The 26,951-nt window shown below is 40.3% G+C and overlaps 3 protein-coding genes across 4 annotated transcripts; 1 reads left to right on the top strand and 2 right to left on the bottom strand.

Annotated features, from left to right (window-relative positions):
* The first annotated feature begins 461 nt into the window (after window positions 1-461).
* Window positions 462-8,818, top strand: sox10 (SRY-box transcription factor 10). The gene is made up of 4 exons (XM_029437804.1): window positions 462-592; window positions 3,595-4,423; window positions 6,008-6,270; window positions 6,422-8,818. The coding sequence occupies exons 2-4, from the start codon at window positions 3,984-3,986 to the stop codon at window positions 7,207-7,209; spliced, it is 1,491 nt and encodes a 496-aa protein (XP_029293664.1). The 5' UTR covers window positions 462-592; window positions 3,595-3,983; the 3' UTR covers window positions 7,210-8,818.
* Window positions 8,819-15,212: 6,394 nt separating this feature from the next.
* Window positions 15,213-17,825, bottom strand: polr2f (RNA polymerase II, I and III subunit F). Its single transcript, XM_029437826.1, has 5 exons — window positions 17,678-17,825; window positions 17,419-17,488; window positions 17,164-17,294; window positions 16,318-16,389; window positions 15,213-15,775 (listed from the first exon to the last, which is right to left on the bottom strand). The coding sequence occupies exons 1-5, from the start codon at window positions 17,695-17,697 to the stop codon at window positions 15,685-15,687; spliced, it is 384 nt and encodes a 127-aa protein (XP_029293686.1). The 5' UTR covers window positions 17,698-17,825; the 3' UTR covers window positions 15,213-15,684.
* A 545-nt stretch (window positions 17,826-18,370) lies between these two features.
* Window positions 18,371-26,530, bottom strand: LOC115012264 (MICAL-like protein 1). Of its 2 annotated transcripts, XM_029437800.1 has the most exons (15): window positions 25,874-26,530; window positions 25,282-25,330; window positions 24,942-25,083; window positions 24,200-24,285; window positions 23,965-24,107; window positions 22,720-23,333; window positions 22,558-22,582; window positions 21,493-22,105; window positions 21,234-21,356; window positions 20,175-20,301; window positions 19,939-20,029; window positions 19,694-19,767; window positions 19,117-19,231; window positions 18,979-19,025; window positions 18,371-18,831 (listed from the first exon to the last, which is right to left on the bottom strand). In XM_029437800.1, the coding sequence occupies exons 1-15, from the start codon at window positions 26,035-26,037 to the stop codon at window positions 18,707-18,709; spliced, it is 2,538 nt and encodes an 845-aa protein (XP_029293660.1). In that variant the 5' UTR covers window positions 26,038-26,530; the 3' UTR covers window positions 18,371-18,706. The 2 variants fall into 2 exon arrangements, with proteins under 2 accessions (XP_029293660.1, XP_029293661.1); XM_029437801.1 differs by lacking the exon at window positions 25,282-25,330 and having other exon boundaries at window positions 18,373-18,831; window positions 25,874-26,529.
* Window positions 26,531-26,951: the final 421 nt, after the last annotated feature.

The following is a 26,951-nucleotide window of genomic DNA, read 5'->3' as shown; positions in this document are numbered from 1 at the left end:
CTGGAAGAAGCCTTTAAATAAGTCTTTTTTTTTTTTTCTCAATTTTGCTTTCTGAAAAATCTTAATGTCATTAACTGGACTTCCTCTGAAGTTACCAGCAAAACTTGTATAATTTGTCAGGTTTTAAAAAATCGTAAAATCTTCAAAACAAATCTTACGTAAAGTTTCGTGCGCATAATTTACGCACGGTCATATCTAACCTATCTATCTGAATTTAACCTCCATTCGTTTGAGAGAAACAAAACTTTAATATTATTTCCTATTTTTTAAACATCATGAGAGAATGTGTGTGTGTGTGTGTGTGTGTGTGAGAGAGAGAGAAATAGGGGGGGGGGGGGGACTATTTCTTCAGCCAATCAGAGCTCTCCGAGCCTGCATCGGTACTGCTCCTTTAAGACTTGTCCTCCCCAGCATCTTTTTTTTCTCTCTGCCTCATACAAGGAGCTCTTTAAGCCCCGGTACCGACACACAGAGCAGGCATTCATACTTGGGCAGCGCGAGCGAGGGGGCTCGTGAGCGAGCGTCACATTGGAAACTCGGGAACTCACGGACTCTCGTGTTAAACCGGCGACCTCCTTTTCTCATTACTGAAGTAAGGCGCTTAGCATTTCCAACTCTTTCCTCTCTGATGCTGGTGGATGCTCTGATTCTGAGATTTCATTCTTTCTTCACGTCGGGATCGTAGAGAAGAACCCAGACTTAGAATTAGAGATCTTATAATCAAATAATCATTAATATTAATCGTTATTAACAACTTTTTTGCGAGTGTGGATTGTGGTTTTAGACTGGTCCAAAATGACTGATGACTTGTTCGTTCTTTGACAATGTAACATTTCAGCCTCTGTGTAGAACAGAGCTGTTACAGCATGTATTTTCAGCACCAAAGTCAGTGTGATATAAGCTTTAGACAAAATGTTCTGACATTTTTTTAAATTGACGATGATCCTAAACATAATAATCCCTGTCATGGCGAATCCTGTAATGATGGTTATTGTGAAAAAGTACAAAAAGTGCTCCTGTTTTAAATTACTTTTTGTGTTACTGGGTTTCATTTTTATATATCGTTGATCATTATTTGTTTGGACAGTCTTTCTTGACACATACTTTCACATTCAAGCGTTTTCTATTCGTATAAATGACAGCAACAACCTTTTTCAAGAGAAGCTAATTGCTCAAAGGGAAAAGCGTTGAAAAACTTTAAAAACTAATAACTAGCCTTATCCTCGACATGGAATTTGGTGCAGAAGGAAAAAAGCAGTCTGAACAATGTACTCATAAAAATGTTTCCTTGTTAGAATATAGTGCATTTGGTTTAATTGCATCTTGTGCTGGCTTGCTGTGTATTTACTGTTGTGTTGGAGCTGTGTGGACTAGATAACACTAGAAATATGAGCTAAAAACTAATTGAAAAAACAAAACAAAAAAAGTTTCCAAACAAGCAAATTAAGGCCAGCTCCCTGGCAAGTCAAGCGGCGATAATGAGTTCACATGGGCGGAATTCATTACGCGCAGTAAATGTGCTCAGTGATGTTAATTAATAACAAGCGCTAATTTGAAGGGTGTTTCCAAAACAATTTAAACATTACATATTAACAGATAATAAACCAAATGACAAAAGATAGTTCATTATTGGCTAGTTTGTTCCTAATTTGAGGCGCTATCTGCTAAATAAAATAACATACTTCATATGTCACATATAAGTCAATGTGGTCAGTGACACAAGGAAATTATAACTCAGTCAAGTGTATCTCCATTATTGCTCTTTCCTTTATTTCACAAGAGACACAGAAAGCACAGGCAACACGTGCACAATGAGGCGTTTGGTGCCTTTACGCACGATGTTTACGCATTGTGGCTCTGCAGCAGGGACAGTCTGTGAAGTGCAGAACAGGTGGCAGGCGAATATCATTATCAGTGCGCCTCGGACAGATGGTGAAGCTTTACATGCAGCTCTGTAGGAAATGGATCCGATCCCTGACATCCACTTTGACGTTAATTAAAAGCTAGTTTTCCGAGACTTTTATTAAGAGCAACATAACACATATGCCTCATCTCTATTTAAACTCTGGTTAATACGCATATATACAATCATAAAGTCATATATAAATGCACTTATACTTAGGCTTACCGTTAAAAAAAAAGGTGGTAAACCTTTTTCTCAAATATAAAGGTGGGGTAACCTGAGTGTTAAGTTGGTTTATCCTCCTACTTAACCCACACATGAACATATAGACTGTTACATTGACAAGCTATTTCATAATGTCATTGGACGTGAGCGAGTTCGCTAATTTTCCTGCAATATGATACCAGAGTAGAAAACAAACCAGCGGGCTGTGTGTTGCTGGTTCACAGGAAGTTCGATGATTAAGGACGTAAAGTTCGAGGCAGGGGTGTTGATTTAATGAACAAAACAAGGCCACATTTTGCTCCCGCCTATAGACCCGACCCTGTTTAACAAACAGACTGTGTCTAATTCACACACGCTTACTGACGTGCACGCACTGGGGGGGTTTATATTTCCAGCGCCAGGCCATGTTTATCCAAGAAGTGCAGAGTATAAATCCAAGGTCTGTGCTGCTGCGGCCTCGTGTCATTCCAACACTCTCTCTCCGGGGAGCTTGGAATAACTGCTAAACCTTAAACAGTAGCTTGTTTGGGAGGGGGGGCGAGGTCAGACCTGCAGAGGGGCAGTGCGCTACAGAAGCTGGACCTCTGCAGATACTGTAAACCTACATCCTTATTTTATGAATGAATGCAGAACAAAAAAAGCCCTATGAATTGCACTTTGAATTTTGAGAAGATTCTGTACTATTGTGGTCAATCTAACCTTTTTATAAAGTCTGTGAAAGGAAAACCAGTGGAAATAATTTCGTGCACCTTTTGTGAGCTTTGAATGAATATGAAATCCTTTTAGTCTTGCCTTCCATGAAAATGTCTCCAACAGCCATGACTAGGTCTGTCCTCGGCTAAAGAAATTATTTGTCGACTAACACTGATACGAGTTTGTCTGTTTGTATGGATTAGCTGATTAAATTGACAGGTCGGTAAAACTGAGTTTCAAAGAATCATGCAAAAGCACCACTTTAAATCTTGTGTTTACCAGAGATGTGCTCATAGGTTTCATGGAAATAAGTCATTCAGCATGAAAAAAGTATTTTAAAAATGACTCATCCTATACAAAAATCTTCGTCCACTAAGAACAAAACGAAAGTTGACTAATTGTCTAACAGGGAGCAGCTTTACTCATGACATTTAAAGAATACACTTGAGGCTATTCACATTAGTGTTGCTGATGGTGGAGGCAATATGGGGACATGGCCAACAAAAGGACTATTTTATTGAGGAAAAATTAGGTCAGGCCAGTCTCATGGTGTATTACTGTGAAGGAGAGAAAGGAATTGTGCAAAATGAAGCCCAAATGTTCCCTAGTGAGATCTGGACTTGACCTTCATGTATTACAAACACTAACAAATAACAGCACTGTCATCCTATAATACAGTGAATAGGCCTATGGGTGTTGATGAAGTTTTTGTTGCCTTATGACTCTACCTCTGGCTTGTTGAACTGAAGCTCCTCATCCTTCTGCTGTTTCAGGTCGTTGCTGTTGGATTTCAACCGCGGGACAAACGGAGGAGAGAGTGAAGGGGAAGTCAGGAGGGAAGTGAGAGCGGGAGAGTTTGGCGCAGGCAGTTGTGCATTAGCAGGTAAACTGGGGTCCAAGGTGCGCACTGAGCCGCCTATGATACCAACAATACGGATGGAAAGAACTTTAATGTGGAACCCTCACAGAGTTTTGCAACGGAGGCTGAGAGTAGAGACAGACTGGCAGTTTATATTATAACTTAAAGGATCAGACACAGCAGTCAGTCGTTCTCTCAGTGCGCCACTCTAGGGATAAACGGCAACAGGGACCCGACAGGTAGAGCTGAGCATTTAGGAACGAACCTTGCATCCTCCACGCACCTGGAGGCTTGTGTGTGTGTATGAAGATGTCCAGAGAGGAGCAGAGCTTGTCGGAGGTGGAGCTCAGTCCCGGGATGTCAGACGACAGTCGCTCCCTGTCACCGGGCCATTCCTCCGGTGCGACCGGGGGGGGCGACTCGCCTGTCCACGGGCAGCAGCAGCCGCAACTGCCAGGTCTGGACGACTCGGCAGCGGGCGGCTCATCCACCAAATCCGAAGATGAGGACGACCGTTTCCCCGCAGGCATCCGTGATGCAGTGAGCCAGGTGCTCAACTGCTACGACTGGACACTCGTGCCCATGCCCGTGCGCGTGAACAGCGGAAGCAAGAACAAGCCGCACGTGAAGAGGCCCATGAACGCCTTCATGGTGTGGGCGCAGGCGGCGCGGAGGAAGCTGGCCGACCAACACCCGCACCTGCACAACGCAGAGCTCAGCAAAACTCTGGGGAAGCTCTGGAGGTGAGGAGGTCACTTCATGTGGATAGTGCAGTGCTGATAGTCCGCATATTGTCAAATCACTGTAATGTTCACATGATGCTCACTCAGACATGTGTAGAGCGTAAAAGAAGTACTGCACTAGCAGCAAATTTGTTTTAAAGACACACATTTGCCGAAAGATCCCTGCTATAGATAAAGCAATGGTTTATTTTTAGAGCAGGAGTTAAGCGGGGTAGCTCCAGATTCGGATAGGACAAAGGCCAGTGTCATGGTCAAGGTTGAGAGTTTTAAGAATGCAACTGGCCAAAAGCAATCTTGTTGTTCTGAATATTTTCCAGCACAGGATCCATTTGTTTTCTAAGGTCTGACTTGCAAAGAAGTTTCACCATAATCAGCTGATGTTTTAGATATATATATATATATATATATATATATATATATATATATATATATATATATATATATACATCATTTATAATTATGCATTTCTGTCTTTTTCCCCAGATAATTTAAGTCATGTATTTTTTTTCCTTATGAACAAAAACACAGAACTTGTTCATCACTAAATGTAACAAATCAACATTCACTCATATGAGCTGATATATTTCCTGTTAAATGTATTTGCTGTACTTGATTTGTACTGTATATGAACAGGATATTTAGCAGACGTGGTTGCCCTAAAACGTTCCCACACTATCTCACTAGACATTTTTCGCCACAGCTCACCAGTTTAGAAGTATTTATATGCAGTTTACTGTGAGTCTGCCACGGTCACATGTTCGTGAATCCAGGTTAATTTCATACATTTTTCAATTACTGGCACATGTTGCTCGAGTAACTGGCTCCTTAGGGAATCAGGGGATGCTTTCACAACCTTTCAGCTCATTTTTAAAGTACAGGTTTTCAACCCTCAAAGTAAAAGATATTGCAAGATTTTCCACATCCTCTAAATTTTGAAATTTTAATCTTTTAATATGTCTGATTAAATCCTTGAACATTGGGCTAGTTGTCAACATCGCTGCAGTTCTTTAAGTTTAAAGTTCTGTCAGACCATCCATTCAGTGTCTATTTCCTCACAAAGAACACTCGCTATTGGCTGACAAGAAGGTCACACATGTTAAATTGATTAACCTTGTGAGGACTGAACATTAATTAGATGATGACTTGACCTTGGGCTGCAGGCATGATTGGTTAATTGGCCCAGAAACAGGGAGGCTGAGGAAGGTCAGGAGTTTCTCATGCCATTCCTGCCAGCAGTAGTAATATGGAGCTCAGTTTCATGTTTGCAGACAGGATGCATCTTTGGCCTTTATTATTTCATTACTGTCGAGCAGTCAAAAGCCCCTAGTAGGAGTGACATTAGATGCAGCTGTGCGGATGTATTGGATGAACCATAATTTATTAATATGCACTGAAAATTGATCAAATGTATTACTGGAAAGTATGGTGCCAAGTGTATTGCTGTTATATACAGTATGTACCAGATTATAAAGTCTAAAATAATTTCTCTTAATGTTTTGTATTTATGTTACCCTCAACATACGCTCTAAATACCAACATACCTCAAACAAACCTACCTACTAACATCTTTTCTTTGTATCCAAGGCTTCTTAATGAGAGTGATAAACGACCCTTCATCGAGGAGGCAGAGAGGCTGCGGAAGCAGCACAAGAAAGACTATCCTGACTACAAATACCAGCCACGACGCCGCAAAAGCGGAAAGCCTGGTTCTGGGTCAGGAAGTGAGGCCGATGGCCATTCGGAGGGTGAGGTCAGCCACAGCCACTACAAGGGCCTCCAGCTGGATGTTGCCCTCAGTAGGGCAGCCGGATCCCCTCTGGCAGATGGTCACCACCCTCATGCAGCAGGTGGGCTGCAGGCTACCTGCCATTACATCCCTCATACTGTCCCTGTCTCACTGTTAGATTAGTCTGCATACAACTAGTGTGGCACACGCATACATAATTGTTTGAGTCTGCAAAGAAAATGACTGTAAAAAATGTTCTTGTGTCTCTACAGGTCAGAGTCACAGTCCTCCCACACCTCCCACCACTCCTAAAACCGAGCCTCAGTCTGGGAAGGCGGGGGATGGAAAGCGGGAGGGTGCTGGGAATGGGGGCTCCCGTGGCGCAATGGGAACAGAGGGAAGCTCAGGTGCTCCGGGATCTGGTAAACCTCACATTGACTTTGGTAATGTGGACATTGGTGAGATGAGTCACGAGGTGATGGCCAATATGGAGCCTTTTGATGTCAACGAGTTTGACCAGTACCTTCCCCCCAATGGACACCCGGGGATTGGGCAGAGTGCTGGTGCAGCAGCAACTGCAACAGCTTCTACGGCCTCTCCATACAGCTACGGCATCTCCTCAGCTCTGGCAGTAGCCAGTGGACACTCAGCAGCCTGGCTCTCCAAGCAGCAGCAGCAGCAGCCGCTGCAACATCATGGCCCCCCTCTGGGCTCAGATCCCTCCAAGGCCCAGATCAAGAGCGAGGCCGGGGGTCACTTTGCAGAGGCAGCCTCGGTAGGTTCCCATGTCACCTACACCCCACTCAGCCTTCCTCACTACAGTTCTGCCTTCCCCTCCCTGGCCTCTAGGGCTCAGTTTGCTGAATATGCTGACCACCAGGCCTCAGGGTCATACTACGCCCACTCCGGCCAAGCCTCGGGGCTGTACTCTGCCTTCTCTTACATGGGGCCCTCCCAGAGACCCCTGTACACTGCCATCAGTGACCAAGCCAGCGTACCGCAGTCACACAGCCCCACTCACTGGGAACAGCCCATCTACACAACACTGACGCGGCCATGACAGACAACGAGACCAGAGAGCACTGGTGCAGGTTCAGCCCCCATGTCAGACCTACGAAGCAGCAGCAGCAACATTAGCAATGTTGGCGGTATCTGTGGAGGAAGTGGTATGGGCAGGGGGGAGTGGACAAGCACTGGGGGAGTCGGCAGTGGTGGCAGGAGGGGAGAAACCCCGTACTGGCCCTGCCAGAATGCAGAAATGCTGTCACAGCCCAAGGATGAGCTTGGTGCGTGGTGCTTTTGAAGCGTGGTTGATTATTTGGGGCACTCAGCGTAGTAGTCAGAGAATGTATTACTTTACAGCCGCCATCGCAGAGTCCCAGGTTAGATTCTCGGCAGCCTCTCGCGCTCCAAACAACACAATGGGCAGTGTTCCTAAGTGGTAAAGGATCATGTCCCTGTCAGTTTTGTGTATCAGAGGGGCCACATTGTAGTCTACAGCCCTCTTCTACATGCCACAAGGGGTCAGTAGCAACAGAGACCCTGGTACGCATTGAGAATTAGCAAGACTTTGATCTGTATTGTGGAGGGTGTGACTCAGATGGAGCCAAACTCATTCTATATGAAATGATTTTTTGTACCAGTGACAAACTACTTGGCTGTGGCCCATTCACTTCTCAGGCAAGATTGACCTTTAATCAAACAAATGTAAGTTTTGTATTGATTTCGGAAATCAATACAACAAATACTGATATCATTCTGTTGGTTTCTGAGGCACATTTGTCCCTATTTAATTCAAATGATTATGCTGTGTTCACTTAACATGCCTTTTGTACACACAATGGACGTGCATGGAAGCAAAACGCCATAAAACTTTTACGGTTTTGTCAAGTGAAATGTGTATTTAGTCAAACAACAATTTGTAATGATGATGACTGACTATTATCAGGAAAGTTTATACAATGTACTTGAAATTACAATTGTACGTTTATTGATGCATACAGATTTGAGATATTTGTAAAAAACGACCAAAGTTTTGAGACCAAAACGTATAGAAAAGAAACTGGTTTTACGGACGTTTCTCCCAACGTAACACTCAAAACTACCTTGCGTTATATTAGGTAATTAGTTTTCTTTTAGTTGTCAACATTTTTCCAATGTGATTGTAAATGCCTTAAAGGAATACTTCACTGCCAAAATGACCATTTGTATATCAATTATTCACCCCGTATTACCTTGAATTCTTAAGGAAATTAGTTCATTCTTTGTTGCATTTTTGCTAAAAGATCCACATGTTTGGGAAGTAGTGAGCACACGACTGGATCATACTGCACGAGTTGTAAACGAAGATTCTTCGATACTTTTTGATTCTTCGTTTACCGTGGAGGCAAGCGAGAAAACATTTTCTTAACTTATTCAAGGTAACACGATGTGAGTCATCGATAGACACATTATTAGGCCTGGGCGATATGGCTAAAATCTTCCATCCCCATTTAGGTCATTTCATATCTCGACAACGATATATTTGATGATATAGCATGTTTTCAGGTAATTTGATAAATAAATAGTCTATATGAACTTACCCTTTTCTCATTGAATTAATTAAAGTAGAAATTATAGAGAAAGATAAATAACTTTTTTCCAGCTATACACTGACTATGTTTACATGCCTGCATACAAATATATATAGATATATATCTATATCTATATATATCAGATTAAGACTACAGTTTGATTTAACTACACTGGGGTATTCCCGTATGCAGAATTATTGGGTGAGAACAATAAAGGTGAATGAATTAGGAAAATCTATTAATTTTAACCAACATTTGGGTTCCAAGTGGCCCTTGACACATTATGAGCTGCATGCACTATTGTTATTGTCACTCCTCTGGTGACTGGAAGGTTTGCCAGTTGGAGTTCAGTTTGTTAATCGCATTGAACTGAGTGGTAACGTAAAGTGTGATGTAAAAACAAAATAATATTCTCTCTAAATATTTCTCATCAGATTTTCTGAGAAACTTGTGTTAGTAGGTGCTTGTTTTTATCTATTTAGATTAGGTTATATTGTATCACGATATCTCATATACGAGTCCACTGAAAGATGATAAATGATCATATTAAAGTATCGCCCAGCTGTACTAATGATCCTTTAGGAGTGTGAAGTATTCCTTGAAAAAATATCAGTGTCAAAACCTACTTTTGCCTTTTCTCTTTACAATGGCACTGATGAGTGATGATTTTCATGATTTTCTTTTGACGCATTCATGAAAAAAGACAATTATATTTATACTGGCATAATCCATTTTCATTTATCATGGTCGCAATGTGTAATAGAATATATGATAGAAGCTTTTTTGTTGTTTTAACAATTGACTGTACTAACATAGTTAAATGCTTTTCGCCATTATTATCTCCACTGAAAATCTGCACCACTGCTTTTTTCCCCCTTTGTGTGTATAGAACAGTATTCAATGTGAAATGTCAGATCTTTTGATTGTAGTTGTGTAACTTAAAAAGAAGAAGAAAAAAAGCCTTTTTGGGACAGTTTTAATGTGGGAGATGCCAATACTGAGAAACAGTTGCCAGAGATTGAGCGAGTAAAGCTTCCAGGAGATAATAGGTTTTAACACAGCCTAATATTACATGTAAAAAAGTGCCTAGTTCTTAATATCCTTTGGATCTATTAGTTAATCTGTTTTTTCAAGTGCCTTTTTCTCTCTTTGTTTTCTATAGTCGACTGTGTTTCCACATGTCATTTTTTGTCCTCCACCTAGAAAAATATCTGTATTTTAAGAATGTTATTCTCCATCTTGGAAAGTGAAAAAAAAAAAATGTAACTTAAATTTACTTTGCTTTGTTTTTATGTATATCACTCAACTATTCTTTATCACTACTGCACACAGATCTGAACCATATGCATGCAGCACTGCTTGTTTTAATCCATGGGGCACCGAAGCTTAACGCCCATTGATATTTAACCATTTACCTCTAGCACAAGAGGCCAAGAGTTCATTTCATACGCTTGTTGCTATGTGTGAAACGTGTTATGTTGCTATGAATTTTACATTTCTTATTTATATTTGTTTTAATGTTTGTGTGCGCTGTTTATTGTTTCTCTCCATCATGACGACAACGTTTGAGTGTTACTGCCATTTTAGTATTTCATATTTTCCATTCTTGTATAACGGTTGCCAGCACAGCACAGCAACACGACTTCTAAATAACAGCAGGAGCGAAAGCCTACACATGTGATGATGATGATGACTAATGACCTTTTACGCTCACTTGAAATAAAGCTCTATTATTTCTGCTTTGATACAAGTCTGTCTCTTGGAAATGTTTTACAATGGAACAAAATAACGGAAAAAATTAAATAACACATCTCATTCATCAACAAATTTGTCCCGCAGATTAGAACATTTTTCCTTTTTTACTCAACAACGGCATGTCTTCATAGCATCTAGTGACTCATCCACTGCTGACATTCACAGCATAATCTGTCCAACGAATGGATAGTTCACCTAAACTGGCTGGGATGCAGTAATTAGCAAAGGTAAGGTGAACATGAGTGACAGATATTCATTCATGTTCTGCGGTTTGTTTACTGCAACTGAAAGTTTCCTTCAACTGAACTTGAACTAGTCCAGCCCCATATGAGGGTATGATTAGTTTTGCATGCTTATATACATATTTCGAGTTTGTTATAGTGCATGTGTGTTTCTCTGTGTGTTGCGGGTTAAGCCTGACTCCTAATTCCCTCTCTTTAATCGGCTGTGTGAAAGACAAAGAGGGCCATTGAAGGGGGAGCTAGGGGAGGAGGGAAACAGGGCAATGAGGGAGCCTTACCCATAACTGCCTGGCCTGTAGCTTCACCGGGATACAAAGGGACTCTCATACTCTCTCTGCACATAGACCATTCAACCCCCACTACCCAGCCTCCTCCTCTCACCCCCCACACTCCCCCCATCCACTGAAAAAAACTATTTTCAGGTTGGAACTGTAATGGGATTAAAACATTCCAAAAGTTAAGCGTTAACCAGAAAGACGACGTAGGTAGAGTTTTTATTAGTTTATGTGATTTTTCAGCAACAAACTGTGAAGCAGGTGTCAGCCAGGAGCAGGAGACCAGGATGGAGCCAGCAGCTCACCCTGCCACCGTACGGCGCAGAGCAAGAATGGATCCAAAACGTTTTTTTGTTAGGCAGAAGGGTGGTGCTTGTTTTCCCCCCGTCATTGAAGCTTTAGTAAAATCTAACTCAGGTGTTGCAGAGCTGACCTCATTCTGTACTCAGCAGTACAGGTTCTCATTCGCCTCAATGAGGAGGGAGTAATCATGAGAAGTGCATAGAACTGGTACAAAAGTGTGTAAGCTCAAAACTCTGAAGACATTTTGCTGAACCAAGTTGTGAGAAACCAAATGAACAAAAGGTTTGCATAGTTTAGAAAAAAAGCCCAACCTACGCATTACAATGCACAACACAATTTAGTTACCCGAGACCCGTTGGTTCTGAGCGTAAATGTAATTGGGTTCGTACACTTTTTATGAGTAAATATGTCCAGACTTTTGAAGCCTTTATCGTCTAAATTGTGACTATAAATGCAATTGCGAAAGTATGTATGTATTGACACTTTGATTTTTACCAGCTGTTCATATTAACTTTGATCATGATTATTGAAGAAAGGTATAGCATTGCCCGTTGCTGTTTGTAAACACACAGCATTTAAAGTCGTCCACTCCTCCCCAGCTCGAGCAAGAGACAGAGACAGAGAGAGAGAGAGACAGAGAGAGAGAGCCAGAGAGACAGAGAGAGAGAGAGCCAGAGAGAGAGAGACAGAGAGAGAGAGAGCCAGAGAGACAGAGAGAGAGAGAGCCAGAGAGAGAGAGAGAGAGAGAGAGACAGAGAGAGCGAGAGAGAGAGACACAGAGACAGAGAGACAGAGAGACAGAGAGAGAGGGAGGGAGGGAGGGAGAAAGAGAGAGAGAGAGAGACAGAGAGAGAGAGAGAGAGAGAGAGAGGGAGGGAGAAAGAGAGAGAGAGAGAGAGAGGGAGGGAGGGAGAAAGAGAGAAGCGAGCAGTGAAGAGAGGGAGCGGTGTTCACCAGAACAAAGTAGTGGATTAGAGGAATAAAACCTTATTAATCGTTCTAAAGCACAAATAAACACACCCACACCTCCACACAACCCTGCCGGAAGGTGCTGGATTTTGAATAAATGCAGCCGACTTCACTTCATCCGTATGTGGCCTCTCTGTGTGTGCGCTTGGCTCCGGCTCGCTCGGTCAAACTCTCTAACCAAAAGCAGCACACAGGAGCGACTCTACACACAGCAGAGGAGAGAGACGGATAGGGGAAACACCGAAGCGCATACAAACACACAGCGATAGATCAGATACAGACACCACCACACCCTTCTACTGGGTCAAAAGGGATGATTGAGTATTTTTGTATAAGTCTATACATTCTGCATATTATACCTTTAATGTTTGCTAATTTTCAGAGTAAGGGATCAACAGTGGACTTATCTAGCTATGAGTGACGAGTGAACACAAGAAAATATCTTTCCTTTTTTTGATTGTTTAGATAAAACATTACGTTGCAAATTAAGCATTTTTCACCTCCAGTAAATTCTACTTAGAGCATATTCTTAACCATGAAATCATACATTAAAAGGTTAATTAAGCATTTTCAAAACTTTGCACAAACATGTATAAAGCAAAATTGCCACAAAATTGAAATCATATTGCGTCACTTGTTTATTAAAAGATGATCTGTAAAATAAATCACAAGATCTGAAGAATTCCAGTAAGACTCTGAACGATCCAATAATCTACAGATCCAGTTACAGGAGTTATGTACGGTTTAGTCGAGGTGCAGTGTAATCACAGCGTCGATGGGGAGTTTTTGGAGCACAACAGGTGAAATAACAAAAAGCTGGAAAAAAACATCGAATCCAATAATATAGTTAAAGAGTTAGTTACAAATTATAAGAGAACCACAAAGAAAGACTAAATGTGTGGCACAGATCGACAGAACTGAGAAATAAAGACGTAAAATAAGAAGATGAGCAAATTAAATGGAAGTTAGAGCATAATGGGCAAAAAAATAAGATAAAGATATTAGTCATACCCTAAACTGGGTTGAGGACGACCCCGCTGGTGGCCTTGCTGTGGTTGGTGCTGGTGAGTGTCACATGGGCTGCCCCTTCCACCCCATGAAAGGAGTGCAGCATCACCCTGAGGCACTGTCTCCTCCAATCAAAAGACTCATAGATGAAAGCAGTTTTTCAGAAATTAAGAGCATGACCGTGGATACACTCCATTATAGATACCAGTACAAACTGGCTTCTCCTTGGTGACGTTTAAATGCTTGCGAGATACACGATACACACCTCTTGACTTTACTCTCACCACGGCAAACCATGCTACTGCATTTTTATCATGCAGGATGTCCTTATACACATGTAATGCATATTGTATATACACCTTGAACATATAATCCACCCATCCATCGAGCAGAGGCTGGAGTATCATCGTGCAGCTTCTTCTACAACAAAGCCGTTAATCCTCTCATTCTCACAAACTTTCAGCCCCCTCTATCTTCCTACATGCACTGGCCCTCTTTCTGCCCGGGCAACAACCCATTTTCACTAAACAATACAGTGACTGTTTAGCTGCTTTGTGCGTATGTGTGAAGAGGGGGGCAGACACGGAGGGCATCATGATGCTTACACTTCTCTATCATCTTTTTTAGGAATATTTTGCCTTTTTGTTTTTGATAGTACAGATAGACAGGAAGGGGGAGAGTACATGCGCAGCACTGACTTTTAACGTGAAGTGACAGCAATGAAGACAACAACTCCCATGATCAAACACTAGTACATGAGTGTCCAAACTGCGTCTTTAGTTATTGTTTTGATTGAGAAACCTAAGAAAATGTCATATTGTGTGTTTCAGCCGGATGAGAATCTGTCAGGCTTCTACGCTGGTTATCAACAATAGTGTGGAGAAATAAACACATTTGATAAATCTCATAAAGTTCATCTTTTGTGTTGATGTGATGAATCAAATCTTTGAGTTTCTAGAAAAGTGCTATAAAAATCGAATGTATTATTATTATTATTATTATTATTATATTATTAATAATGTACCGGAAATCTCACCTATAAAGATGGTGATTTTCAAGCAGACGCATTAACATGCTCACCGATATTCAACATGATAGGAGTTACTTGTGTATCTGCAAGGTACAGCTGTCTATAGCTGAACTGCGTAATCTTCAATTAGAAATATTATGAAATTATTACATGTGGTAGTCCAGTAATCCAGTAATCCAGATACATTGCCACACAAACGAGAGCTGCATCAGCCAAGTGGAAAAGTGAACATATGAAGACTCTTAAGAGGATATTTAGTCAATACTGCTAAATCCCAAATCTGTACCAAGAGCTAAATATGATTTAGCAGGTTGACCTATTGTAGGTTCAGGGCAACTACATAACTCTGGACTTCCCATTTGCTCAGGTGCAAAGAGCTTATTGCATTATACACCCTAGCGCGTTCACTTCGCTCTGCGTCGACCAATCGGCTCGCCACTCCCTCACTACGAGTGGGACCCAGATTCCCCTCAAACAAAACCCGATGTTTGCTATCCTGGCTCCAAAATGGTGGAACGACCTCCCCATTGATGTCAGGTCAGCAGACAGTCTTCACACCTTCCGTCACAGACTGAAAACTCTCCTGTTTCGACTGCACCTCGGAGAATGAAGAAAACTAAATAACTGTTCTTTGTATGTTGCACTTCAAACTGGCTTATTTGAAGACAGTGTTCACTTATATGATTGTACCTATTTGAAGCTATTGTACTTACAAGATTCTTGCTGTTCGGAGTTGTATCTGCATGATTGTTTGCACTTTTTGTACGTCGCTTTGGACAAAAGCGTCAGCTAAATGAACTGTAATGTAATTATCATACCCGTAAATCCCTGTGACACAGATATTACTCATAGTACAACTTTGAACATCTCTTGTGTTCATAGTGTTAGTATATATGAATGACACATGGTCATTTATACAAAAGAGTTTATTAATAACAATAAAACAGTTATTTTACACTAATCACCTCTCTCCTTCAAAACGACAAATAATTACAACACAGGATAATTTGCTAAAACAAAGTAAATGTTTGACTTGAGTTACATTTCCCCCTTGTGGCTCTTAGTTACAATGCAACTGTTAAAGAAGTAAAAGAAGTACTGACGATTCCAACTTTGAATTTAACTGGAGTTGTGTGGCGTGACACACAATGAGATCGAGAACAAAACAAAGATCACATGATCGTAAACCTGAAAGCAACAAACTATTTGGATTTTAAGGCGTGTCCGTTCAGTACAGTTGATGTATTCATATTTCACCGGCTCAGTCACCTGATGCACGGCGTGAACAGGTGGGTGATGATTGCGTCAGCCTTATGAATCTTCTGAGTTTGTGTAGCTGACTGACCTGAAGCGATGATGGCTGTGAACCAGCATATATGTTTAATCAGTTATGATGAGCTCGTCACAGCCCCAGTCCTCATAACTCCCATCAGGAAGGTACCTGCGGATGATGATGGGGATCTTTCTGCCCCTGTTGGAGGGGGGTCAAACAAAATTCACAGTAAGACACTGGGCAGTACAGAGAAAGTCTACACTATAGAATATTGACCTACTCTTTAAATAATAATAATAATAATAATAATAATAATAATAATAATAATAATAATAATAATAATAATCTTTATTTGTATAGCCCCTTTCATGCAAAAATTGCAGCCCAAAGTGCTTCACAGTAAAAACATAACAATTAGTACAAGGACAGAATCAGAGCATTTACAGTACAATAATCACAGTGTAGATGTAAATGAGTCTGAAGTACCATTATAAAAATAGCCTAATTAAAATAGTATAAAATAGCAGATACAATTACAGAATTAAAATAATATAGCAGAATTAAAATTGTATAAAAATAGCAGCCTTTACACATTCTTTGACATTTTCATAATCCCTTTGTCTGTACTTTCATCTATATTTGTCTTATATGTCTTAATAATGACAGAAGAAGTGAGACGCAGTCATGATATACTCTATTAAAGCATTACTGATTATTCAAACTAAACAATTATCCCTTACTTGAGCTCTTTCATAGCTATTTGCAAGGGGTCTGTTTCTCCCTCCAGTTCCACCATGACTGGAGCGCACATCCTGTTGGAAGGAAGCAGATAGACGGGTTTAGTAAATGCTAAGAAACAGTCAATACGTAGCCAAACTAATAAAGTTGCCACCAAACATCCAAATCCTCCAATAAAACATTTAGAGCTGGGTAATGGTACCCATTACATTAAATATTTTAGGGATAATTAATTGTGCTTTGAAAAGAAATTACAGCACAAGACAATGTTTAAGGAATAGTAAGTGAATATGATGAGCATTCACGACGGCATTAATATTTAAATAATTTCACTTTAAATTATAAATAACAATATCACGCAGGTTGTTCTCATCCAAGTTACGTCTCGCCCGGTCCACTACTGACTTGATGTTCCGATAATAGAGACACTGCGTAAAACACTACGACGCGGTCAAAAATGTGTTGTGACAAAACCTATGCAGACTTCCCAGCATCTTCATGGCCCACCGTTGTCCAAACCTTTTATTGCCATGCGTACTAAAAACTGAATGACTGCACCATACCTGTTGTAAATATAAAATGTCTAACACTTTATAATAGTAAAAAATAGGACGCAGAAACCTTAGTATAGTCCCCCTATATTACACAATACAACAACTGTGGTAGAAACTTACTAATATCAGAACTGTAATATGTCATGCCAACATAAACGTTTTTACCAAATAAAAATATGTGCTTAAGTGGCTCTTAGACAGGGGTCAAAGATGAGGGGTCAGATCAGACCGCAGGACATTGTGGTCACACCACTAGGACATAGTGTGTAGGTCAACACGTATAAAAACACTCACGCTATCTGGAGAGCTCGTGTCCCAAGCACTCTGGCTCGCTCATATTTGGTCATGTACGGTGTTGTGATCCTCTTCAGGTTCGCCTGATGGCCCTCTCCTGCGGGCAGGATCTTTACGTTCTCCCGGTCTTCCTGCGCACACATTTGAAACATATTACATTATTACAGCGCAGCGGTGGACAACGACAGATGAAGCTAAATTAATTTCTAAAATTCTACAACAACCAGTTATCTTGTAAATAAACGGCAAACTTACATCTTCCGCATTTTCCAGGTCATCTAATCCCTCATCCTCTTCGCCATCTTCAAAATCTGCGTCATCGAAGCTACAAATGTGATATCAAAACAGTTATCACAAAGACCAGACATCCACATTAAGTTGATGGACAGTTCTGCTAGCTAACTGGCTAAATGTTAGTTAGCTCTAACATTAACGTTAGCCCACGTTGTGTTGTTTATGGTAAATACGCAGCTTAATATATGTTACATGTTAAACGCTGTGTGTCGTCACTTACTTATCTTCGTTGTCCGACATGTTTTAATTCGAAGCTTGTATTTGTGAGTCCTTACTATTAATAATGTTCAGAGACACTTTTTTGTCAACATGGACCCACATGAAAGTTATGAACGTTCAACTTCCGGTGGCTTGGTCCGTTGAAAATATTCCGGATGCTCCAGAGGAACGTTTGTTTTACGTTCCGCTTGTCCTCCCGTTTCATAAAATGTTGTTCATAAATCTAGCATTCTTTGGTCTAATTTACCACAATGAGGCGATTGTACGACGAGTCAGATTTTATTAGTCTGTTTCATACTGGATTGAATAAACGGAAATGGTCTTTTCTGCTATAAACTAGTGCAAAAATATGGACACACTTGCTTACTGTTGTGACATATGCTGCTTGATGCACAAATGCTTCTAGTTTATCTAGTCTAGTAGACTTGTTCTTGTACCTTTTTGTCAAAAACAAACCAAGCCTCCCTGATTAGCTTGTTCAGTACAAAATATTTGTAAACTTTGACCCTAAATTATCTGTCTTTCAAAAATGTTTCAGTACAATCTATAAACACAAGACGGGACTCAGGATGCACAAATCACGAAGGACAATTCCACATAAAGTAAATTGACATCTAGGATAAAGCTATTGCATCACAAAGCTTTTTTTCCACTTCTTTGATGATGTCCAAGCTCCGGTGTTGTTCCTATTCATACATACATATCAAGACAAGTTAGTTTTACTGTTTTGAGTGAATTTTAATGCACGTTTATTTATTGTATGATTATTAAATAGACCGTACACATACAACTTTCCCAAATACAGACTCATTGCATACTTTGACTAAATGAGTATGCAATTAAAACATTTTTTTAAACATGACAACGGATAGAGGAGATAGGGCAAATAAAGAAACATGGAATACATTTGCATTGAGAGAATGATATTTCATTTAATCTATGTTACAGAGTTGCTCTTAAACATAAAATTAATAAAACTATTTTATATTGTGATCATATTCCACTTTTATCATGCAGTCATGATAGTACTTCAGCTCTTTTTGTCCATGGAGTCTTTGTTGCTCTCTGCTTTGTGGTTCAGCATCTTGAACATTTTTGTGGGCTTGAACTTTCCTTTTGACTTCTTTAGCTCTTTTATGCCTTCTTTCTGGAAGTCTGAGGAGAGATATTGCTGTTAGGTGCAATAAAACACACCAGGTCATCATTTTCAAATGTTTTGTAAGCGTGCATGAGTGTTTGGTGAGCAATAATGTGGTGTTTTTTCGGAGAATCCCAAGGCTATTTAAAAATAAAATGTCTCACCTTTGTTCTTTCTCATGGCTTCCAAAAGCACATCTTCTTCACTTTCCCTGATCAGAAAAACAAAGTTGCATTTATGCTTTTCAACATAAAAATCCATGAATGTGAAAGCCCCATGTATTGTTTATTTCTTCTGTGCACCTCTGCCTGTCCTGATCCAAGCTGCCGACTATCTGGTTCCTCTGTTCGATGATGGCGACCAGCTCGTCCATCAGCTGCCGCTCTCGACCTCGATCCTCCTGACTCCAGTCACTCTCTGAATGAGAGGACGACAGTGTGTAGCATGTAACAAAACAAAAGCACCGCATATCACTCCTTAGGACTGCATCACATTCAAGAAATTGTACCCAGTGAGGTTTCTTGAATAATTTGATATTCCCCAATACACAAAGGCAGTTTCAGCTCAGATGGCCACACACAGAACTGGACAAATTAAACCTCTGGAACAATTTACTTTTAGATATATGCTTATTTATACAAGTGTATATGTGATTTTCATTTTGAAGCTCTATCCACATTAGAAAAGTGGTATGGTTAGGTGTGAAACAAAAAATGCTGGGTCTATTGATTATATGATTAAAAAAGCTTCAAGGATTATTGATCCCTGAATCATTACAGAGTTTCCCCTCAGCAATGCCACTGCTTGTTTAGATAAATAATTGCTATTATTGTTAGATATATTTTCTGAAAAAAGTGATGCACACAGTAACGCACTGACCTGGTTTGTTAAGGAGACATCTGAGCTTGTACTCCACATCTGCCTGTTTCTCCTCTAACTTCTGCTGCTTCGTCCTGGGAAAAGGCACAACACAAAATGTCCGTAACAATAGAAACCTCCCGTCACAACATTTACGAAACCTTTTGGATGCAGAGCAAACTACTACTACTACAGCAGTGTAAATCAAAAATAATGGCACAAGTCATTAGCAGAGAAGAATCCTCGTCCTGGGAGAGTCTACTTACAGATGAACCAGCTCTGTACCTCTGCGCACCAGAACATGTCTCTCATGTATAAGAGAGAACCAATCCATTAGCATTCGTTCCTCCTCTTTATCTAAAATAAAAAGAAGGGGCAATTGAACCAAACATATAAAACATCCCTATTACATAGTTAGTATTTATACAGTGCATTCACAAAAACAGTGATTTTGTGCTAGTGAATATTTCTGTCTAGAACCAGTAGGAACAATTTTGTGAACCATTCTTGTCGTCTCTCAGATTCCCCTCCAGTTCGACTCCTCTTTGTTCCAACGCCTCCAGATGTTTATCCAGTTCGCTTCTTTCCACCTGCAGGTCTTCTGTGGACACATTCTGGTCCGTCTGCACCTGTCAAGCAACACATGAGGCTAAAACTCAGTAACGTCTCACTACAAAAATGCTATGCAGAATTTCTGCAAAACAAAAGTATACATTTACACCAGAACACTTTACATGTAATCTCTAATCCTTGAACCCTGTGATGAGAGCTAAAATAAATCATTGTATTTGCATGCATTACTTCTATTACGCTTAACGATTATGACGTGAAGGCAAACCCAAAACTACTTTTTGGGCAGCAATTTGTCAGCTTGTTTTTATAATAAACATATGAATTACTTCACACATGTATTCAGTGGTAGAATGTAACTAAGTACTTTTACTCAAGTGAAAACCATCTTCCTCCATGTGTGAATGTTTGTAAAAACAACTGAAGGAGGAAGTGTTGCTTTATGTGTTGAGAAATGTTTTGCGACTTCTTGATCTTAATTTGAAATCTTATTTGAAAACCTTCTTGGATCAGCTGGAAAATGCATCGTCACAAAGCGGAAAACAAGTATCTCAAAAATGGAGTTTAAGAGGCACGTGGTTCTCACAGAACTGAGACGCTACCAACACATGATGATCTTATAGAATATGATGCATTACTGTAGATTAAACTACCCAACAGTATACAAATTAGGTAAAATAAGTACAACCATAAACATTTACAGCAGTAAAATGCATCATATCAATATTTGTAATACAAAAACACTGACAGGTAACATTTTACTGCACAATACTTACTTTTACTTGATACTTTCAGTACATTTTGCTGATAATACTTACGTACTTTTTACTTTATAAAGGTTTTGAATGCAGGACTTTTACTTGTAGTATTTTTAGTATGGTAATAGTACTTTTACTTAAGTAAAGGATCTGAATACATCTTCCACCACTGAATTTATTGAATCGTTTTTTATTGTTAGGGGCCTTTTGAGTTCTAAATCCAGCCATTGTACCTTCCTCTTGATGAGTGGGAAGCCATGACCGGGGGCAGGGGCTCGTGCAGATGAGAGAGCCTGAAAGGTCTTTGATTTGGGCATTCCAGGTTTTCTATCAAAAGGATTCTCTTTGCAGGCCGGCTAGAAATAAAAAGAAAATGGAAAGGTAAAGGACAGTTTAACTTTATAAGATTGTCTTGAAGTAATTGTGGTTATAAGTATGTTACTGTGGCCATGTTAGATTTCATCATTAACAGTTAGCCATCTCTTTTCATACCTTACTTGGACATGACATGACCTGATCAGATTCATTTGTCTCCGTCAAGTCAAAAAGCAAAAGGGAACTTTGAGAGCGGGCAGATGTGATAGCTGACACAGAGAGACTCCTGGGTAAAATGTGACTCTGAGCTTCATCTGAAGAGACATGCGGACCTGCTGCTGCTTCAGTCACATCCGGGTTTGAACCTCCCGTGTTTCCAGTTCCATCCAAATCTGATAAACCAAGTTGACCAGCATCTCCAGCTGTTTGACTTGAAGCTCCCGCATCACCATCATCATCACCATCATCATCATCATCAGGTGTAGATGTAACAGCAGTAATTTCAGCATCACTTGAACAAACTGCAGCGTCCAATGAGGGCTCAGTTTGGTCTGCAGGCTCAGGTTTAGTGCCCTCATCCTGAGTGTCCTCATCCATCTCTTCTCCAAATGGATTGGGCGGAGGCACTCTGGGTTTGTACCATGACCTCCGCAGGTTAGAGACAGATTTGGATCGAGGAGTGGGTACAGGAGGTGGAGCGGGAGGCAGCTGGGTCCAGGGTCCGAGATGGACGATGTTGATCCATGGATGGTTGGTTTGCACTTTAGGGCTGCCACTGGTCAGGCTGGTACTACAAGGAGAAAGAGAAGACAAGAGATGACTTCACAAGTATACTGGTTTCTGAGTAATTATTATTATTAATATGTCAAATCACACTATTTTATAAAGCTCCTTTTATGTGATGCTTAAGATTTTGCCAACATTTAGATTTACAGCTTTTCTACAGCTTGATTTTAAACTTTGTAAACAACAACAAACACAAAATTCATCTGACAAATAATATTCACAAAACTTTTTTCCATCCGTTTTCACATAAAAACAAAACAAAAAAAAGAAAGCTAGAAAATGCATCCTAAAAAATTGATTTTTTTTCTCACTTAATGTAAAAAAAAAAAGGAACGTAGAAAGATTATCCTGGTTAGTTTTGTTAATACGTAATAGATTCGTAGCTCTAAGTTACAGAGGTATACAAGAAAAGAGATGTTTGTCTGATACAGACTCAGACTTGTTCTGTCTACTCACATGTGAGATGAGTTGGATGAATTTCCTGCGCAGAGAAAAAAAGAGAGAAAAACCAGAATTGCTTCCATCCTTTTTTTCACTCAGTCATGACATAAAAGAGCACATCAACATTCATACATGCAGAGAATAATACAAACCTGAGCAGCTACAGTTAAATAATACCTGCGGCAGGGGAGCTGTTTGTTGGCGGGGCAGTTTTGGTCCTGGGTGCAGGAACAGGGACTACACAAGAGTCTAACATTCGCCTGGGTGCTGGAACCGGCCGACTACTTCCTTCTGTCTCTCTTACACACGGTGAAGAGAGCTCAGAGGTCTTTGTCGCCTCCTGCTGTATCTTTCTTTCTGGTAGAAAGGGTGCAGGTCCAGCTCCTTCGACAATCCTATCTTTAACACTGAGTGGAGGAAGAAGAGGAGGCGCTGGCTTCTTTACCGTGCTGCCTACTCCAACAGCGAAGTCTCTGTTTTCTCTCTCTTTCAGCTCTCTGCTCCTCTCCTGCTTTTCTTTCCCCTCCATCTCTGGTGTTTTACAAAGCAGTCTGTCCTGTGACTCTGTTGTCTTAGTGTAATGAGGGACGCTGGTGATAGCCAATCCCCCCAGAGAAAAGTAAACTGCCTGAAACTTAGATCTGGGCCGATTCTCAGTATATTTAATTTGCTGAGTGAGGTCAACACGAGTACTTTCCCTGTCTGTTATGTGGTGAGTACAGATCAAGGAGCCGTCATCACTTCCCCGTGTGTAAGACCCCGGTAGAAGAATGCTGCGGCACATTTTGCACCTGAAAGACAAAAGTGAAAAGTGTTGCTTTGTTGCACCTTGTGTTTCTGACGTCTACATTGACAACGCAGCATGTGTACGACCCCTTAGTGGTGCACTATTGGGGCCAAAGTGAGTATTACAACAACAAACACCTGCCTCAACTTTTTATATGAACCTTTAGTCTAAACTTTTTTCCCCACCTGTTCTTAAGTCATACATTTAGGAGAGAAAACAATGTAGATCAGATTTAGGAAATGGATCACCGGACTTATTTTCTCATTTGGCTCTAAAGGCTTCCATTCATCCTTAACATGTATCCGCATATTAACAGATCAAACAAAATATAATCCCATAATTTACCTGCACTGACGTCTAAATAACTCACATGCATTATAATCCAAATGCACTGACCAAAACAAACCCAGTTCTCTTCTCAAGCTGTATGGCCGTGCAGGCATATAAATTCTTTCAGCATATGCGAGTAGGGAATGTCAAATATGATCATCGTGGTCACTTGAAACACATTTGAGACGCATTCTTACGTGTGAACTGCAGCCTGATCAACACACGCTCTGGATAAATTTGGATCCAAACACTTACAGAAGTAAAACACTAACAGACACCTGTTACCTTGTGAACTGTGCGGTTACCTGAAACAGCTGCGATGGTAGAACTTTCCGTCAATCAGATGTCTCTGTATAAGGTGGACAGGCTTGAAACACAAATGACACACTGTTTGTGTCCTTGTGTTGGACAAACAATCTTCTCTATTGGTTTGAAGATCAGTCGGGCTCTACGAAGAGAAGAGAAACCAGCAGCTGAGTTGACAAAGACTGTGAGAAAACAGAAGTGTTGACATTGGGATTATATGTGCGTTAAGATTACCTTCAGGGGTTTCAGACCATCAGGAGTTTTACTCTTTGTGAGGTTGTTCAAGAAAGTAACGTGTGATGACCTCAAACTGTCAAGACCTGCAACAAAGTCAAGAGAAGACAAGCAAAAAATGGAGGACAGTTTTGCAAGTGAGAACTTTTCAGATGTGTGAATACTGGTTATAAAGCAGGTCTCTCAATCAAAACAGTAACAAAAGACGGAGTTTGGTGGCGTCCTGAAGTAGCGTGGGATCATAGGACTTGTAGTCCATGATTGCCTTCAGTGCAGTCAGCTTCTCCCGGTTAGGATTGTCTCATTGTTCAGAAGGTTTTTACTGGGAGCCAAATTATTCGCAGAAGTCTCCTCCTCTCCAGAACAAATGGACCAGGTGAGTAAAAACACTGAATAAATTATTTCTGTGTTAAAAATAAGTGTTTTACAATTGTTGGAAACATTTGGGATAATGTAAGTGCACAACTCAATAAAACATACAACAGGTCTAGTCGTTTTAGACATTTTAATGCGGAAAAAGGTAATATTATACTTTTAAAAGGTAATTCCCAGAGAGCCATGAATTGTATGCATCTGCATCACAGATCTAATCCTAGAAACCTGCGAGTGTCCTTCAATAATCATGTAAAAGTGCTCTATAAAGACAATACATCTCTGCTTGCTAATTTTTTGCAAGTATCTTTGAATAAAAGCATCTGAGAAAGAGCTATAAAACGGAAACGTGACAATATACTCAGCACACCATAGGACTTCCTGTTGAAGAAGTAGTAGTACTGGGAAAGGTAGGTGATGACGCTCAAACAATCAGGCACCTTGGTGGAAACCATGTCCTTTGGGTCCAGCAACGCAGGGATGCCCAGCTTCCTCTCTGCAATCTCAAATGCCTACAGGAAACCAGGAAAGATAAAAAGAGAATAAGTAAATTCCTGTGCCAGAGATTGAAGAAAGAAGACTACTGTAAAAAGAGAGTTGCAAAGTTTTCTTTACAGTGTTAGTACTGGTAAATCAATGCAAAACTCAGAGTTGAGACATAAATGCTCACATTGTGGCTCGTGTGCAAACATAGATGAAAAATGGCTCACCAGTTTGTTATTTTGAAAAGCATTATCTTTGGAGAGGGAGTTGAAATTTCTGGAACAAGTTGAAGAAAATGGAGAGATTGATTAAATGATGAAGAAAAGACAAAATCACAGACAAACAGTTGCCTATTGGTAAATGATGGTTACCCAGAGACTCCAGAGACATAAAGCACTGCAGAAGCAAAATGCAGTTCAAAATTAGATAACAAATTAGACAAATCCAGTTCAATCATTGTATGTAAAAAGATAAAAACAAACCAACTTAATCCCATTCAACTGGACAGGAAAAGGTTGAGCAGAGAGAGAGATTAAGCAAAGGAGAGCAGATTAGACACAGTGTGAGGTCTTGCTCTGCTCCAGATTAGACCGCACGTTTGTCAATCTGGTGCAGCCCCAGACATAGAATACAGACAAATAAATCTCAGGACAGGACCCCCACAACAGACACAAACAATGTGTTTCTAACAATGTTAGCAATATCCTGCACCTGCAGATCAGGAAAGTGTAATTAGGAAATAATGCACATCATGTCCTTCCCCACAGAGGATGAGTTTGCACCGCCAACACAACTGTATGAAACTACCGGTCTACTTACATTAGGTCCGGTCGGTGTTTGTGGATGATGGCACAAAATGCAAGTCCATCCCTGAATGAAGTTGACATATTCTTAATTTCCACATTGGGGTAGTTGGCGCATGTGCCGCGGCACCACTCTCGTACAGTCTTCAGCGATGGCATTTCTTGTGTGAGATTTGACATGGCTGGTTGAAGAACATGGCACTTTCTAAATTAGAGGATGTCAAATAAAGCCGGGCAGGTTTGGCTTTCAGGAGGAAACAGGAAACAAGCATCTACTACCCATGCAACTACTTTTTCTTGCGCATCAAGTTGATGAAACAGCAGGAAGGAAGGACGTTATATTTGACGTTATATTTCCCCCGTTACGTTGTCAAATAAAAACAAACGTGTCCGCGCATTAAAGCGACTTCACCTTGCTTTAGTGTTTCCAGCTATAACTAACGGTTCCCCTCACTTACGGCAACACAATGGCACTTTTCACCGCAAACCACCAACGAGCTTCTGAATGTGGCGAACTGTCGTCAAACACAAACATGTGCAGCGATCCGATGAATTAGGTCGATACAATTAAAAGGGGTGAACATTTTAAATCAAATCCCGTTACTTGCTGTGGTCCTTCTTGTTGTGCTCCACATGCAATGAAATGCACAATAGCTGCCGCTGGAGGGAGACACCGACCTGCCCTACCTATAATTAGGTAGGGCAGGTTTCTAGTTACACGATTATTTCGCTTCTCTTCTTTTTCTATTTACTGCGTATAATATAAATATATATTATGATATATAATATAATATATATAACATATAATACATATATTTTTTTAAATAAATAAAATATAAAACTTAGATGCATTACAGCTTCATTAAAAACAGACTATTTGTTAATTTCAACCTTTCCTCTCAGTTCCTTCTTTTATTATCAATGAAAAGACCTGATGTACAAATTATTACTTTTTTATGAGCATATTCAGTTATAGGCTACAATTTTATGGTTGGAAAAGACATTTACTTGTCATTCCAGAAAGATTTAGTTAGTCATTAAGAAAAAGTACTTCCGGTCAAAGAAGTTACAACTACAGCAGTGACGTGCGGTGA

The sequence above is a fragment of the Cottoperca gobio genome, chromosome 8 (assembly GCF_900634415.1).
Source record: "Cottoperca gobio chromosome 8, fCotGob3.1, whole genome shotgun sequence".
Lineage (NCBI taxonomy): Eukaryota > Metazoa > Chordata > Actinopteri > Perciformes > Bovichtidae > Cottoperca > Cottoperca gobio.
The sequence above is the reverse complement of the archived record's forward strand: the minus strand, read 5'-3'. Positions and strand labels throughout refer to the sequence as shown.

Bases quoted from the DNA above. Each gene is read 5' to 3' on its own strand.
- sox10 (XM_029437804.1), top strand. From the start codon at position 3,984: ATGAAGATGTCCAGAGAGGAGCAGAGCTTGTCGGAGGTGGAGCTCAGT. The intron at 4,424-6,007 runs GTGAGGAGGTCA...TTTGTATCCAAG, and splicing joins ACTCTGGGGAAGCTCTGGAG to GCTTCTTAATGAGAGTGATA. The intron at 6,271-6,421 runs GTGGGCTGCAGG...GTGTCTCTACAG, and splicing joins TCACCACCCTCATGCAGCAG to GTCAGAGTCACAGTCCTCCC.
- polr2f (XM_029437826.1), bottom strand. From the start codon at position 17,697: ATGTCGGACAACGAAGATAA. The intron at 17,489-17,677 runs GTAAGTGACGAC...TCACATTTGTAG, and splicing joins ATGTCGGACAACGAAGATAA to CTTCGATGACGCAGATTTTG. The intron at 17,295-17,418 runs GTAAGTTTGCCG...ATGTGTGCGCAG, and splicing joins ACCTGGAAAATGCGGAAGAT to GAAGACCGGGAGAACGTAAA.
- LOC115012264 (XM_029437800.1), bottom strand. From the start codon at position 26,037: ATGTCAAATCTCACACAAGAAATGCCATCGCTGAAGACTGTACGAGAG. The intron at 24,286-24,941 runs GTGTGCTGAGTA...ACTTTGTTGCAG, and splicing joins CTTCAACAGGAAGTCCTATG to GTCTTGACAGTTTGAGGTCA. The intron at 20,030-20,174 runs GTTCACAAAATT...TTTTTATTTTAG, and splicing joins TCTGAGAGACGACAAGAATG to ATAAAGAGGAGGAACGAATG.